Source organism: Muntiacus reevesi, chromosome 17, assembly GCF_963930625.1.
Source record: "Muntiacus reevesi chromosome 17, mMunRee1.1, whole genome shotgun sequence".
Taxonomy (NCBI): domain Eukaryota; kingdom Metazoa; phylum Chordata; class Mammalia; order Artiodactyla; family Cervidae; genus Muntiacus; species Muntiacus reevesi.
Window position 1 is genome coordinate 6,363,142 of NC_089265.1, and position 18,137 is coordinate 6,381,278.

The following is an 18,137-nucleotide window of genomic DNA, read 5'->3' on the forward strand; positions in this document are numbered from 1 at the left end:
CATGTCTCCTGTGTCTCGTGCAATGGCAAGCGAATTCATCACCACTGGACTACCTGGGAAGCCCCTAGTAGGTGGATACTTAGACTACAAAACTGGAAAACCCTGTTAAGCAAAGATAAAGCATCTGACAAGTATTTTGTCTTCCCTTTCTCCTTTCTAGATAAAGAGGTTGGAAGACGGAATGCTAGTGATGTCTTTTGGTGCTCTCTGGTTACACTTAGCAGGGAAGAGAACTAGGAGGTAAGTTCAGGCTGGTTTAGGCTAGTTTGTGGTAAAAATGAAAATAAAAGGAGAAGAGAGGATCCAGAAATTTGGAACCTTTTGGGTTGAAAACTCAACTAGTTTTAGTCTCCGAAAATAAAAAGGTCCGATTCAGAAATGTTTTCTGCATTAAAGATCCATTAATGCAGAGTTCTGCCACAAAGTATAAGTGTTGAGTTCCCTCCAAGCTGGCTTACCTCAATGTAGCTGCACTTACATTGAAAGAAGAGAAGGAATGGAGAGAAAAAAAATTTACCAGGCTGGAGAATTATGATAATTAATTATGAATATTCAAGATATTTGGGCATTTTTCATGCAACTGAAATCAACTGGAAGCAAATAATCAGAAGCCTAGACATTTTTTTTCAAATTGCTCAGCTAAAGAAATCACAAGCCAGACTTTTCAACCTTTAACTGTTTAAGACTGAAAAAAAAACCCTCAGGTTTTGAAACTTGCATTGACAGGATAGCATGTGTGAAAACTATACCACTTCCTAGAAGATCTGGTACCAAAACAAGAAAAACCAAGAAGCCAAAAAACAAACAAACCATGGAGGATATTACAGTAAAAAGAACTCCCCTTAGGGCAAAGCTAGAGTCCACCTCCCCCTCCCCCTTTCCCAGCACAATGATAAAATCATTTAATTATGAATTGACTTGTGGCTTTGGGGTAGGGGGAGGATGGGGGGAATGGATAGTTAGGGAGTTTGAGATGGTCATGTACACACTGCTATATTTAAAATGGGTAACCAACCAAGACCTGCTGCACAGCACATAGAACTCTGCTCAATGTTATGTGGCAGCCTGCGTGGGAGGGGAGTTTGGAGAAGAATGGATAAATGCATATGTACAGCTGAGTCCCTTCATCCTATCACAGGATTGTTAATCAGCTCTGCCCAAATACAAAATTAAAAAAATTTTTTTAAAAATCGTTATTCTCAAATTGAAGACTGAGGTGAAGTCAAGGAAGTTCCCCACTTTGGGGCAGAGATTTCATAGTGCCTGCTTGCAGGGTTGTACTGTGGCTATTGACCAGTGATCCCATTCTTCCCTTTTCTAAATGAGAGAGTTGACTGTAGATTTTCTCTCTGCTCATGACTATAGAGTGTGTGCACAGGTCAGATAAATTGTCCCAGGATCATGAGAAGTCACAGAATCTTAATGGAGAGATCAGTACAGCTACTGGAGATCTGGATTTGAGCTGGGTACAGTAACTGCATAGAATTTTAGGATGTTTCTCTGGAGTAGGAGTGAATGTATTCAATGTGAGGGATTTACAGACATAGCAGATGTGGCAAAGACAAAAGATGCATTTGTCTCTTAAAAATTCATGCTTCCTTTCTGTGGTGTAGAGTTGTTTCTGGGAGGCATGTGTGTGTCGGCATTTCCCAGCATCTTTTGCTTTCAGGTAGGGCTTTTAGACTAGCTCTCATCAATGAGCTATGAGTAAAAATAATGACTGTTATTTCCAGGCTGAAATGTTTAAGAAGCAGGTATACCTTCTTCATTTTTTCTTCTCTAGTCAACTGGCTGGACTTGAATGACTCCAGAGTCCTACACGGTGGGGCTACAAGGCAGAAGCAGTCTAAACTACCTCACGGAAACATGCTTACTGAATACCAGCATTGGACTCTTGTGTGACCAAAGGAAAACAATTCTATTATGTTAAATCATGAGTTTCAAGGTTTATCTGAATCCTCTGCTACTCATACTAGATAATTACAATGGACACATAGTTCTAAAAATTATTTTGTGGCTATAGGAGCAAATATATATTTATATGTTTCTCTGTATATATCACACACACATGAATTTAAGGACAAAGAAATAAAATTTTTAAATACATTTAAATTTAAATCAAAATTTAAACTTACACATTTAGATTTTAGAAAATGGTGCCTGACTAGCATGAAATTACTTCAGGGCAAACTAAATCTAGGAATTTACCAGTTTATCCTTTTAATTTAAGCCCAAGAGGTTAAACACACAAAAAATGTGATAGGATTTAATAAGGCAGGCAATGTGTTTTAATATCATTGTATTCTTGGGGTTTCCCTGGTGGTTCAGATGGTAAAAAATCCACCTGCAATGCAGGAGACCTGGGGTCAATTCCTGGGTGGGGAAGGTCCCTGGGAGGAGGGCATGGCAACCCACTCCAATGTTCTTTCCTGGAGAATTCCCACAGACAAAGGAGCCTGGCAGGCTGCAGTCTGTGGGGTCACAGAGTCTGACATGACTGAACAATCAAGCACTGCACAGCACATCCTTCACAGCATCTATACAGTGATGGAGAGACGGTACTTTTTGAGTATAAGATAAAGAAAACAAATGCTTGTATGGATTAGTGATAGGAATTAGTAATAAGTCCATACATCATGCAAGATGACTGCAGGGTCGCTAGCTATTGTGGACCTAGACCCCAGAACGTCACATCATTATAGTATTATGGAGTTAGTGATATCTTTGGGCTTCCCTGGTGGCTCAGATGATAAAGAATCTGCCTGAAATGCAAGAGGCCCAGGTTCTATCCCTGGGTTCGGAACATCCGCTGGAGGAGGGCATGGCAAACCACTCCAGTATTCTTTCCTGGAGAATTCCATGGACAGAGGATCCTGGTGGGCTACAGTACATAGGGTCGCAAAGAGTCAGACATGACTGAGCGACTAACACTTTCACTTTCACTTTATTCATGGCTCTTAAAAACAACCTTTAGTTGGTGCTAAGTGACAAGCTCAAGTCTATAGCAGGGACACTATCAGGGAAAATATCAAATGTATGTCATGCCTGTCATTTGCCTATTTATTCTCAAATCCATCCCTTTCCACTACACTGCTCAGTTCTGTATCACCAGGGGCTGACCCTGCAAACTACATGCAAGAAAAAGCTATTTACAAATGATACTTAATTTGTGAAATGACTTAAATTTTTATTAAATATGTACACTGTCAGACCTCCTCAGTGTCGTAAATTTATACACAGGGCAAAGTTAGAAATTATCACATAATCACTTCTATTTTAAATGTTACTACAAGTATATAAAATTATGTTCATATGGGACAACTAAGTGTGTTAGACATTTCAGTGTCATTATCCAATCTCAATCTTTTTTCAGTACCCATATATTTTTAGTTTTGCTACCTTGGGACCCCTACTTCACATAATAAGAAAAAATTGTTCAAGAAAATTATTTACATTAAGGTTTTCACTGAAAAATTCCATTTAAGATTTCACCATTCTCTTCCCTGCAAATTTAATGTTTATTTTTCTTAACCAGTATATACAGCACCATATAACATTATGATTTATTTGAAGTTGTTTATAGAAGAAACATTTTAATGGAAAAATAATCTTAAAAACTAGAACACATTTTTTTCAGTTCTACTCAGTATTTGGGTTTAAATGTCTGCATAGTTTATTGATTTAAAAACAATAATTCAAAGTACAATGTATAGTGAAGGCCACAGTACAAAGACTTCTCCATAAATTAAAAGCTTAAGCTATAGCTTTGAGCATTACAGTGGAAGACAGAGTAAAATAAATGATATTCCTCATACCTACATCACTAACTGGTTTGTTACCGGCACAAATTATGAACACACTTGTGCCTAATTATACAACTTAACTTTTCTTAGATTTTCACTGATGTTCACTTCTTGGTGTTTTTCAAATATCTGGACATCTAGACAACAGTTCCTCATATTCAATCCACTCCTTAAAAGTGAAGGTAATAGATGTCTATGGCAGAATTAAAACAGAGTCATATCTGACAATTCACCAATATCTCTAAGAAATCCATACTAACCTCACATAGATGGATTTTGCTCCCACCTGGGAGCTTAGGAGCTAGCAGGCAGAATGAGGTACTTTTCAATATTTCTACAAGAAAATGACTGATTTGGAAATCTTGCATGTCATTATTATTAGCATTAATTATTGCTTGCAAATAGCATTATCCAAAGCAGGTGCATTTAATGATCCTGTCTTAAAATACCTGACAGGGAAAATGACAAAACACACAGTTATTTTTACCTCTTGCTATTATGGCTTTGAAAACACAAAAACATCTTCAGTTGAGGCTGTCACAATTGGTTTCTTCTCTACATCTATACATAGAACTCTGAATGAAGATTAGAACACTCATGAAGACTAGAAAAAAAAAAAGTTTTACTGAAAAGCAGGCATTTTTGAAATTGTCACAAATAAAGAAGGAATCTGAAAAAAAATTACATTTGTATTTCTTTCTTAACAAGTGTGTCTTTAATACAACATTTTAGGAGTACTAACTATGCTTATTTGCTATAGCTTTTAAAGTTTCATTCCTGAGATTTTTGGAGTCAAAATTTTTAAAGCAAGCACAGAGGAAAAGATGTTTTCACCAGATGGAAGGGTCAACTGTAGATCAACACCTCAGTCGTTATTTTTTGTCATTTTTCCATACATTAGATTTTTTATTTAGGATATATTCATACAGTCATTTACTCCTTACCTACTGGGCCCTAAATATGCCATGTTCTCAAAGAGCTAAAATAGTCAGCTGAAAGATGGTGCATAAGTAAAAGTTATTGTTACTAAATATTTGCCATTGTAGGTAGCTTCCTTCTTTAAAAGTGTGAACATAGAGACAAAATGAGCTTTTTACATCTGCTTTGAATTAAATAACAATCCAAGTATCTCTTTTAAAATGAAGTTCTGAAGAAATTAACATTTATGAATCACAAATTTAAATATATCTTCTGAAAGGCAGAATATTCCTGGAATATCCCTTGTTTAGATTATAAAGATCAAAACCTAGCTTTGGTCCATGTCATATTTTTGATAGTTCCTCATTTTTAAAAGTCTATATACTTAACTAATCATTTAGAGAAAATGAACATCACATGCAAGAAAGGAAGGCTTAAAACAGTAACATTTCACTTAAAAAGCTATATTCAATAGAAGATGGAGTATGTCATTTGTGCTTATTTTCAGTTAAAGCTGACATATAAGATGTTCACTGCATTTTCGTGTGAAATGGGGTTGTGTCATAATCTTGAAAATGAATTCCCTTAGAAGTTGTGATCTTCATAATAGCACCATTCAAAGCATCGTCCTCAATGAGTGTTATTAATCCATTGGCAATCATTGAAGGGCTAAATATAAAGGGAAAATCAATATTTTAAAATTAAAGAATAAGGCATAATTGTCACATCACTTTGAGTTACTTTTGAAGTATCTATTACCTTTAACAAATAATAGGGAAATGTATGTTATGCAGCACTGCTACCTGAGTTTTTAATTCAATGAGATATTCACTGAATTATAAATTTGCTGTAGATGTCCACACCTAACCTTCTGTTATTTTGATAGGAAGGATTAATAAATTTATCCTTATTATTTACATTGAGTAAATGATTATTTTCCCACCTTTAGCCTATCAGCAGAGTTTAGACCTATCAGAAATGTTCTTAGAGTAGAAATGTAAAGAATTGTCAGTTTAGTCACTCAGTCGTGTCTGACTCTTGCCGTCCCACGGACTGCAGTATGCCAGGCTTCCCTGTTCATCACCAACTCCCAGAGCCTGCTCAAACTCGTGTCCATCGAGTCAGTGATGCCACGCAACCATCCCACCCTCTGTCGTCCCCTTCTTCTCCCACCTTCAATCTTTCCCAGCATCAGGGTCTTTTCAAATGAGTCAGTTCTTCACATCAAGTGGTCCAAGTATTGGAGTTTCAGTTTCAGCATCAGTCCTTCCAATGAATATTCAGGACTGATTTCCTTTAGAATAGACTGGTTGGATCTCCTTGCAGTCCAAGGGACTCTCAAGAGTCTTCTCCAACACCACAGTTCAAAAACATCAATTCTTCAGTGCTCAGCTTTCTTTATAGTCCAAGTCTCACATCCATATATGACTACTGGAAAAACCATAACTTTGATTAGATGGACCTTTGTTGGCAAAGTAATGTCTCTGCTTTTCAATATGCTGTCTAGGTTGGTCATAGGTCTTTTTACAAGGAGCAAGCGTCTTTTAATTTCATGGCTGCAATCATCATCTGCAGTGATTTTGGAGCCCAAAAAAATAAAGTCTATCACTGTTTCCGTTGTCTCTCCATCAATTTACCATGAAGTGATGAGACTGGATGCCATGATCTTAGTGTTCTGAAAGTTGAGTTTTAAGCCAACTTTTTCACCCTCCTCTTTCACTTTCATCAAGAGGCTCTTTAGTTCTTCTTCCTTTTCTGCCATAATGTTAGTGTCATTGCATATCTGAGGTTATTGATGTTTCCACTAGTAATCTTCATTCCAGCTTGTGCTTCATCCAGACTGGCATTTTGCATGACGTACTCTGCATATAAGTTAAACAAGCAGGGTGACAATATACAGCCTTAACATACTCCTTTCCTTATTTGGAACCAGTCTGTTGTTCCATGTCCAGTTCTAACTGTTGCTTCTTGACCTGTGTCCAGATTTCCTCAGGAGGCCGAATTGTAGAAGGAAGAAGAATTTTAGAAGGAGAAAGAATTATAGCCAACATTTATTGAATATCTATTATTTATCTGCTGCTGTTTTAAGTACCTTCCATTTATCAACTTGTTTGTAGACTTTTCAAAGTCCTGTAAGCTTGTTATACTATCACTCCCATTCTACATTTGAGAAGATTGAGGTACCCAGAGGTTGACGGATAAGTCTGTGGTCGGTGGTGGAGTTAGGATTTGATACCGATGACTCCATCCTGTGAAATGTCGACTGCTCTAACTCAGACATGGTTAGCAAAGTGGTTGAAGTTAGAGGGCCACATGAAATGTCATGAAGGGTATATTTAAATATTTCTTGGAATTTAGGCTTGAGAAACCTGTATGCAGGTCAGGAAGCAACAGTTAGAACTGGACATGGAACAACAGACTGGTTCCAAATTTATTTAACTTATGTGCAGAGTACATCATGAGAAACGCTGGGCTGGAAGAAGCACAAGCTGGAATCAAGATTGCCAGGAGAAATATCAATAACCTCAGATATGCAGATGACACCACCCTTATGTCAGAAAGTGAAGAGGAACTAAAAAGCCTCTTGATGAAAGTGAAAGAGGAGAGTGAAAAAGTTGGCTTAAAGCTCAACATTCAGAAAAGATGAATGGCATCTGGTCCCATCACCTCATGGGAAATAGATGGGGAGACAGCGGAAACAGTGTCAGACTTTTTTGGAGGGGCTCCAAAATCACTGCAGATGGTGACTGCAGCCATGAAATTAAAAGATGCTTACTCCTTGGAAGAAAAGTTATGACCAACCTAGATAGCATATTAAAAAGCAGAGACATTACTTTGCCAACAAAGGTCCAGCTAGTCAAGGCTATGGTTTTTCCAGTGGTCATGTATGGATGTGAGAGTTGGACTGTGAAGAAAGTTGCGCACCGAAAAATTGATGCTTTTGAACTGTGGTGTTGGAGAAGACTCTTGAGAGTCCCTTGGACTGCAAGGAGATCCAACCAGTCCATCCTGAAGATCAGTCCTGGGTGTTCATTGGAAGGACTGATGCTGAAGCTGAAACTCCAATACTTTGGCCACCTCATGTGAAGAGTTGACTCATTGGAAAAGACCCTGGTGCTGGGAGGAATTGGGGGCAGGAGGAGAAGGGGATGACAGAGGATGAGATGGCTGGATGGCATCACTGACTCGATGGACCTGAGTTCGAGTAAACTCCGGGAGTTGGTGATGGACAGGGAGGCCTGACGTGCTGCGATTCATGGGGTCACAGAGTCAGACACGACTGAGCGACTGAACTGAACGTAACTGAAATTTAGGCACTTCTTCCAAAGACAATTAAACATCACCTTTTAAAAAAGTACTTCCTTATGGCTAAAGGTATTAATAATTCATTCTCTACATCTAAAAATAAAATTCATGATATATAAATAGAGGCTATTCAGAAACCCAGAAAAAAGTTTTTCGCAGAGATTTTGCCAAACCAAAACTCTGAAGCTCGCATGAGTTTCTCAGATGTAAAAGCTAATATTTTTCCGTTTTGATTGTTTATATCTAGATAGCCCTTTGCTTTGTCATATTAAAGCAAGATAGGTATAGCTTTACTTACTCCAAAATTCCATAGTATTTCATCATATCCTTGATAGGACCCATGTATTCTATATATTTCCCCATGTTTTCTTCTTTTTCAATGGATTTGAGGATGGGTGTATCAACAAAGCCTGGGCAAATTGCGTTCAGTCTCACACCACTGTTCATGAGATTAGCAGCCATCTGTCAATTGGAAGTAGAAGGTTTCAGGAGTTTTGTAAATGTATCATGTATGGGAAACTGATAATTAAAGCTACTTAGAAGACTCTGATGTGAAAACCAACAGCTATCCTTCTAGCTCTATAAAGATAGCTATGGTAAGGCTGACTGATGGCAGAAAGTAAAAGAATACATAACTAAAGTGGTAAACTAATTCCAAAAGCCTCACTTGATTACTTTCTAAAAAATTCAGTATTGAGCACTTCTGAAAATACTTGATTATCTAAAGTATTCTTACCTACTCAACATTGCAGGAAGCTGAAGGTAAGAAGCTAAGGCTTAGGTGGAAAGATGTATATGTATGACTGAACCCATTCACTGTCCACCTGAAACTACCACAATGTTGCTAATCAGCTGTACCCCACCACACACACAAAAAGTTTAAAATAAATAAAAAATAAGCTAAGGCTTTAGAATTGACATCCTAAGCTTTCTTTGAAACGGGTTGTATTAAAGTATTCTTACTTACTTAAAAATACTTTTAGTGGAAAATTTTAGGACTTTGATTATTCTAAAGACATTTAGTAATTGGCACTATCTGGAAGACAATTTTAAGTATTTTCAGACTAACATCTTTTGACTTAATTTTCAACCTATAGATTTTATTTGAACTATTTGTAAAACAAAATGTAAGTCAGTTGTTTGTAGATTCCTTTTTCTTCCTTGCTAAAATCAATACTCATAGTGCTTCAAGGTTATCTGTGGACAAACACAGAGTAATCAGAAATTTGAGTTGCCTGATGTGGACTAAGGTCAAACAAAATGATGCTCTGCTTTCTTGTTTCAGCTCCTCTACCATAAACAAGCATACTTTTCAGGGTACTTGCCCAGGTTTTTCTCATCTTTGTGCTTTTTGTTGGTTATGTTACTATTTGAAATGCCCTCAAGGCATAGTGCTGAAGTGCTGTCTAGTATTTCTAAATGCAAGAAGGTTGCAATGTGCCTTATGGGAGAAAATACTTACATTAGAGGAGCTTCCTTCAGGCATGAGGTATAAAAGCTATTGGCCATCTATTAATAACACAATACTTATTACACACAGTACATATTAAATAAGGTGTCTTTAAATAGAAATATACTTAAAACTATGCAGCGTGTGGATTGGTCGAACAGGACATTGTGACCAGAGGCTTGCAGGAACTTAACCCCAAATTTCCCTTAGAAGTAATAGTTCAGTATCCTCTAATTCAGTGTTTGCAAGTGATTTTACAGAACATAACTAACAAATAATGAGCATCAACTGTACAAGTTCCAGTCTTGTAACTGTAAACACAACATTTCTGGTCTTTGCTTTGATTTACTTTGCTTCCCTGGTGGCTCAGCAGTAAAGGATCTACCTGCAATGCAGGAGCTGCAGGAGACATGGGTTTAATCCCTGTGTCGGGAAGATCCCCTGTAGGAAGGCATAGCAACCCACTCCAGTATTCCTGTCTGGAGAATCCCATGGACAGAGGAGACTGGCGGGCTACAGTGGCAAAGAGTCTGACACCAATGAAATAATTTAGCGTGCACGCATGAATGCACTTTGTTTTGAAATAATGTTATGTGTTCATTAAAAGTTGATTTAAAGATTAAGACTTTGCAAGTTAAATTAAAATTTCCAATCAGTTTTGATTAAGAGTGTGACAGCTGCTTATTTTCCTTTTTGACTGAATATTTACTATTCACCGTCTGCTTTCTCTATGCCAATCATTTCTTGCTATTAATGATTTCCTCTTCATCAGGCCCCTCTCTCCGTCTCAACCAGAGTAACCACTGCAGAGATCTCCCAACTGCTCTTTTGTCTTCTACTTATGTCCTCTCTCATACATTTTCTTTGTTTTGTTTTTTGGCAGCACCACACGGCTTGTGGGATCTTAGTTCCCTGACCAGGGACTGAACCCTCGCCCCTGGCAGTGAGAGTGCAGAGTCATAACCACAGGATCATCAGGGAATTCCCATACATTCTCTAAATAGTAGCAAGAATGGTCCTCTTCACATGGAAATATAATTTTGCCACTCCTGTGCAGAAAAGACCCAATGACAGCTATACTTAGAATAAAGTCCAAGTTCTTGACCTTGACCGGTAAGTCGCCTTTGGTGTGGTTCTTGCTTATACCTCCGGTCAAACATCATTCTCCTTTACCCTTGTTCATCAGGCTCCACTTAAGCTGTACTTTTTTTTTTTCAGTTATTATAAAAAGGTACATCATACTATCAACGCATGTGGTCAGTTACAGTTAAATTATTTTTTTAAGCTCCGCACACATTTACCCTAGATCTCTATGGAGACAGAATCCTTGACAATGCTGCCAGGTAAAAGCTAGCCTCACCCCTTCCTCCATCCTCCAGGCTCTGACTCATTTTTACCATATCTTCAGGATAAGTAATGCATGGAGCATTTAAGGAAGTCTATAGTTAATGATTTTTTAATTTGGAGTCAATTTCAAAAATAAAGGTTTTTTGCTTTTTTAATCCTTAAGGATTTTTTCAGTAACCTGTGTTTAGAATCTACTTCATGTTAACATAATCTACTCTATAGTTGGTCCTTTATGTTACCCGGAAACTATTTTTAATAATAAATAAGGATGAGGTGGTTAGCGAGCATCACCAACTCAATGGACATTAATTTGAGCAAACTCTGGGAAATAGTGAAAGGCCAAGGAAGTCTGGCATGCTGCAGTCCATGGGATCACAAAGAGTCAGACACGGCTTAGTGACTGAACAACGACTCTGAAGTATAATTTATTTTTCTATCTTTAATCGAAATGTATCTAAAAATTTTAAAGCAAATTTTGGCTTTTTTTTTTTTCATAAAAATGTAAACATACAATGCACTCTACCTGCACTGTTTACTTTTTCTGTCTTTTTTTTGTTTGTGTTTTGGTCATACCATGCAGCATGTGTGATCTTAGTTCCTTGACCAAAGATTGAACCCATGTCCCCTGCATTGGAGGTGAGGAATCTCAAAAACTGGACCACTAAGGAAGTCCCTAAATGTACTGAATTTTAACTCTGTTCCCCTCTACTTTATAGAGCTCATCTGTCACATTTGCACAGAAAGAGAGAGAGAGAGATTGTGGCTGTGCTCTCACCGCCGCCGAGCGTGTGAATCCAACTATGCCATGTTTTGAAGCACAATAAACAGGCTGCTGTGCAACAGGCATGAGCCCTGAAACAGACAAATAAAAACCAAAAACAATTTTACTTTAAAAAAGCAGACAAACCCCAACAGTTGCTATGAAAATAAATAATCTGTGCCTGTTCCATTTTAAGATTGATCTTAGAAAATACTCTAAGGTCATCACTGGACAACTTTGCAAAACTCACTAGTCCTAGCATCGTATATTTCTAGCATGACCTCTGCTCTATTGTTCTGACTTTATAGTTGGTAAGTTACAGCCTAGGGATACAGGCAAGGGTGATATAAAAGTTTATCTGCTTCCTTGACAAAGTCAAGAAAAGTTGACCTTATCTAAAACACCAAAAGAATCATCTTGAAAACCAGTAAGTTACTATCTAATTTTCAGTTTTTAAGCCTGGATTTTAAAAAGTGTATATTCTACATTTTTTAAGGCTGAAGGAATTTAAATAGCTTAAGCAGGATTTGGAGAGTATTATTTGTCTTCATTTTAAGTTGGTCAGCATTCCTCTGCCCTGAACTGCCCTGAAAAATGCCTCTAAGTGTTGAAGAAAATTAAAATTTTAACTTCTTTTGATTCTGATCTGTAGCAGATGCCTAGATCTTCTCGTTCCATGACTTAGGAAAAGAAAACCAGAAACAAAAATGCTTGATCCTAATTTATTTCCTTTCATAATTACATACTCAACAACAGAATTCAAGCAATTTTACAATTGGCTTAATTTTCCATAGACATGCAATAGCAACTGTTCAAATATATGATTAAATTCACAGTCCAGGAAAAGGCAGTATTGTAGCATATATAGTATCTTTTCTCTCCTACCTCCCAGCCCAATAGCACCTCCCAGCCAAAGAAACGAAACAAGAAAAACAAACTTTACTGTAGATATTTGTACTACCAAGCTGATTTTTTTTGAAAAAAGTTTTTTTGTTTTATGGGAGTATAGCCAATTAACAATATTGTGATAGTTTCAGAACAGTGAAGGGTCTCAGCCATACATCTACATGTATCTGCTCTTCCCCAAACTCCCCTGGATGAGAGGGGTTTTGGGGAGAGACAGTAGGTCCTTGTTGGTTATCCATTTCAAATATAGCAGTATGTACATGTCCATCACAAACTCCCTAACTATTCCTTCTCCCATCCTTCCCCTCAGCAACCTAAAGTTCGTGCTCTATGTCTGTGAGTCTGTTTCTGTTTTGTAAATAAGTTCACTTTTATTTCTCCTAATTGTCAATTCTCTATCTCAATCAACAGTGAAACTTTTAATTACAGCCGTTTTTCCATCTTGGCTTTTAACTTCCTAAGTCAATGTGCTCTATCATTTTTAAAATTTGTGCCTTCTCCAAATCAGGAAGCAGCAATCCCTGATTACTATAATGTTATTACTATCAAATATCATGCTAATACTACTAAATGATTCTGCTGAGATGTGCTCACCTCCACCCAGCTAACTAGTCCCAGAACACTACTGATCATGAGCTGGTTACGCCAAAGTTCAGCGAACCTTAACCACTTCCTGGGTGCCTGCCAGGTCTCAATTTATGAAGTATGTTTGCTCAAGAGCAGTTTAAATCCCTGGGATGGGAGATCACACAGAGGGCATCCACCCAGTGATCTCAAAGCATGGAACATGTGCTTCTCCTTTTCATTTTGTTTTTGTTCAGTAACATGTGCAAGTTAATTAAGGTCTTCAGTGTCAGTCAACAAGAATTCATGATTCTTTCACAGATGAATTAGGTATACAGGTGTATTAAGAGATCAAGATAAAGCAAATAAACAGGCACAGTCAGACACTGCTGCTTCTTGTTCTTGTAAGTTAGTTACTGTTTTACCGTCTCCTTCAATGTTTATGAGGTCAAGGCAGTGGTTGTAGGTGGTGTTCACAGACAGCAGAAAATGCAGAGTGAACCTGAATCAGAGATGAGCTAGTTGACAGCCACAAAACTCAGAAGGACGCTGATCACAGATGTTGTCAAAGATGAAGGTGGGGTGAATTTCTGTTATATATGTGAGAGCACTCAACTTCTGAACCCAAACTGGTTCAAAGTGTCACAGCAGTGAAGGAGATCTAATACTGCTGTGTTGCTTCTAAGAAGCAAGCTGCAAAACGCATTTTCCTTTAAAGGTATATTGGAGATGCAATCAGAATTTGTCTGTATTTAAAGTGGCGCTTGGTCTTGTGCAAAGTGGCGCTCCTAGCATTCCAGTGATATTTTCACTGTGATCCTGCAAAATGTTTCCTCTTACTCTGCTTTCACTTTCTGGTATTAGATCAAAGGCTGCATGAATCCTTTTCAGACATTTTAAAACCAAACATCCTTTTAAGATATTTTTACAGCTTGGTGGTATAACTGGCATAAAATAAACTGCACATATTTAAAGTGTGTGGTTTGATAAGTTTTGACGTACGTCAACACCCACGAAATCATGACCACAATCAAGATATGGACACAAACATCCCCCAAAGTTTCCTTGTGCGTGCTCTGTCATTCCTTCCTTCTGCCTTCTCCTCCCCTCTAAGCCACCACTGATCTGTTCTGTGTCACTATAGATTAGTTTGCCTCTTTTAGAAGTTTATATAAATATAAGCACACAACATAAACTTTTCTACCTGGATTCTTTCAGGATAATTCTTATGGGATTCATCCCATGTTGTAATGTCTATCAATAGCTCATTTCTCATTCTTTCTTTTTCTGAATAGTATTACACTGTAAGGATATACCTATCAATTGGATGTATCTTGCTCTTTTGATACATATATTCAGTTTGGAGGATGATAAAAGAAAGAAAATTCTATTTTTCAATTATTTTATTTAGGCAAGTTGTAGTTAACTTAATTAAATAGTTTTTCTTTATCTCCCTACTACATGCAGATTTTAGCTATTGCTTCTTACATTTTGAACAGCTAAAAGTCCTACAGGGTTTTGCCCCCAACTTTCCAACTGACTTTCAATGTAGACATTTGCTCTCTCTCCCTCAGTTTGCTGCTTTGGAAAGGAGGGCTAGAGGGAGAGAGAAAAGTGTTTTTGTTTTTTTTTTTTTGACAATGACTTTAACTGAGGTTGAAATGTTTCAGAAATCCAACATTTCCTCTTGGGTCTCATGACCCAAGTATAAACATTATTTCTGTTGCAGTTGCAGTCAACTTCAGTATTGGTTAGCCATACTCTATTACTGACCTTAGACTCATAGTACTAACATATACTTATATATGGTTTCCACATGCTTCAGATAAAAATCTGTTCTGAGGCTAGAAATAAGGGTCAGCACAGAGAATTGTTCAGGGTGTGTCCAATATGACTCTGGGATCACCACTCACATGGTAGTTTATAGAAATTGTGCCCCACAGAGTTCCTGTAGTTTATAACCTGCACAACCATACATGGAAGCCCTCGGTGGTAGAGGAGGATGAACCAGTGAAAGTAGGAAGAAAACAAGTTTAAGCATCGTGTCATAGAAATTAAAGATGGAAATACTTTAAGAAGGCTACATTGGTTACTTTTATCAAGTGCAGAATCAAAAGAGAATCACTTTTCTTTAAGATATTAACAAGTCTTAAAATCTCTCATCTAAAATTGTAGCTGTCACCCAAAAAGTAAATAAAAAGAAAAAACTGGTGCCAAAAAATCCATGATGAACAACAACAACAAAAAATCAAACTTAAAAAAATAAAAATAGTAGCCCTCTTGGCTTCATCTCTTTCTCCAGCTACCTCTGCATTGCTCCATTGTTCACCCTAACCAGGCTTTCATCTGACCAGTCCAGTCAAACAGATCTTGTGGAGGTTGCCAGTGACCTATGTCTGCTAAGGCTAAACCTTAGTCTTGCTGGACACTTTCCTCAGCAGCAACCAACACAGTGAATTAAGCTCTCCTTGAAACACTTTCCTCCTGTCTCTGGTGTCCTTCCACCTCACGCTTGCTAGCAGCTCCTCCTCCTCCTCAACCAGACCCAGGAATAGGCTGGAGGACCCAAGAACTGACCTTGGCCCTCTCTGCCTTTTTAAATAATTTTATTTATTTGTTTATTTATTTTTGGCTGTCCTGGGTCTTCCTTGCTGTGTGGGCTTTCTCTAGACTCAGAGAGTGGGGGCTACCATCTAGTGCACAGGCTTCTCACTGCAGTATCTCCTCTTGTTGCAGAACATTGGATCTAGGTGCGTGAGCTCTATGGTTGCAGCTCCTGGGCTCTAGAGCATGGCTCAAAAGTTGTGGGGCACAGCTTAGTTGTTCCAAGGCATGTGGGATTCTTCCTAGACCAGAAGTCAAACCCGTGTGCCCTGCATTGGCAGGGAGATGCTTTATCACTCACTGAGCCACCAAGGAAGTCTCCTCTCTTTCTATGCACACTCTTGCCCTCCGTGACTTTAACCACTCTTGTGGATAAAATACATTCTCTCAATGTCTCTTTCATTCTCTCTCTCACATAAACACACATGATTTTCAAATTTAAATTCCACATTTCCAGCCAGGATCTCTTCCTCTGTCTCGAGACTTCCCATTAGTTTTCTTCCCTTAAAATACAGTGTGTGCTAATTCAAAAGCTTTTATAGGAGTGAATTCATTTTAGAAATATGTGTTTGGTACCAATTAGGTGCCAAATAGAATGAAAACATGTTTTAAATTGTTAGTTAAAAATGTATAAAACCAAGGGGAGGATCACTATTTGACCAGAATGTCATCTCGTATATTATTTAACCATTTAAAAATGTCCTTTTAATTGAATTTGTTAAGAGGAATTACAGGAGTTTGGATCTGGGGTGCCAGACTGCTGCTGCTACTGCTAAGTCGCTTCAGTCATGTCCGACTCTGTGCGACCCCATAGACGGCAGCCCACCAGGCTCCGCCATCCCTGGGATTCTTCAGGCAAGAACACTGGAGTGGGTTGCCATTTCCTTCTCTAATGAAGGAAAGTGAAAAGTGAAAGTGAAGTCGTTCAGTTGTGTCCGACTCTTCGTGACCCCATGGACTGCAACCCACCAGGCTCCTCTGTCCATGAGATTTTCCACGCAAGAGTACTGGAGTGGGGTGCCAGTGCCAGACTAGCTGATCTCAAATCCTGAATCTACCACAGTGAGCTCTACCTTTAGAGGGGTTACTTCTGGATACCGTGGTGTTTTCCTTGTGTGAACTTGAGGAGTAATAGTAGCTATTGTGAGTCCTAAATGAGCTAATTTACACAAAATACTTAAAACTGTGCATACCACATAATAAGCTCTACCTACCATTTGCTGTTATTTTTCTATAAATGCAAATTAAACATTTTTCTTAAGATGAGCCATCTCAAAGTCTTGTTTTATTAATTAGTTTACCTGTTTATCCACAGTGCACCTTTTTTATGAAAATGTATCTTTTACACTAAAATGCCACAAATCTGGTACAGCATCCTAACTCGATTTGGTTTCTGACCCTTAGCCAACTGTGGACTATTGCTAGTCCTAATTCAAAAGTCTTTACAGAGTGCCTTCATTTAAGAAGTATGTATTCAGTAACTTTAAATACAAAGGATAATGAAGTAGTATTTAAAATATGCTCTGATGAAATATGTAAATGAAACCGGAGGGCCCCTCAAGCAGGGGGAGGGTAGAACTTTGATATTCAACCAGCCTGATGACCCCGTCTGACTTCACGGGGAGTTCTGCCAGTATAATGACTGCAGGCGCAGTTGCTGGAATGAATTTAGATATTTTAAAATCTTGCAAATTAATTCCCATATGCACAGAGAAATTCTTTTGTCTTCATGTTAAAGGATTTAAGAATAACAAAACAAGGATTGTGACCAGGAGAGAACAGTCATTTTTGGACGTTGTGAGGAATCCTCAATTGTGCTTTAAAATAGATGCCTTAAATTATAAAAAAGTTAGGAAGAAACTTATAATGCTTATTTATTCTAGGCCCAGCACTGTGCAAGTTTACTTAAAGAATTGCAAAATGGCTCTCTCCAAAATAGAACACATTTAATTAGTAGCAGGTTTATGTCTGTCATAACTGAGATTAAGAAAAATAATATCAACAGAGGGAGACATTCTACCCATGAAACAGAGAAATATTTTCTACAACCACTCAGGATAGAAACCACTTAAAATAATGTACAGTGTAAAATAATGTATAGTGTATAATAATGTACAGTGTAAAATAAACTATACAGAAGTGTTAAAGAAATTCGACTTAGGAAAGTAAATTGAGAGTCTACACATACTGATTTCTTTGCATGATAAACTTTGGGCTCAGCATCTGTGCCCAAAAGCAGGAATTGGAACTCTTCACATTTTCTACCCATCTCACATTGTCTACCCACCTCTCTGCGTATGACCACTACTTCTTTAATAGAAGGGGAAAAGAGAACTAGTGAGAATGCATTTATCTATGTTTATGCAGAAAGCTAACTGAAGTACCTGGTGGATGTCCTCATTATATGATCTTTCACACAGTAGATTTTATCTGACCTTATCTGATGCCGCTTTTTCCCCCTCAGTCTCATGCCTGCCAT

General features: G+C 37.9%; 1 protein-coding gene across 1 annotated transcript in view; it reads right to left on the reverse strand.

Moving 5' to 3' along the window:
• Positions 1 to 3,649: 3,649 nt before the first annotated feature.
• HPGD (15-hydroxyprostaglandin dehydrogenase) overlaps positions 3,650 to 18,137 on the reverse strand; it is a 35,808-nt gene continuing 21,320 nt past the window's right edge. The window contains exons 5-7 of the mRNA XM_065907878.1: positions 11,600 to 11,676; positions 8,326 to 8,489; positions 3,650 to 5,390 (exon numbers count right to left, since the gene is read on the reverse strand). Coding sequence (XP_065763950.1) covers positions 5,252 to 5,390; positions 8,326 to 8,489; positions 11,600 to 11,676 — 380 coding nt within the window. The 3' untranslated portion in view covers positions 3,650 to 5,251. The remainder of the gene's footprint in view (positions 5,391 to 8,325; positions 8,490 to 11,599; positions 11,677 to 18,137) is intronic.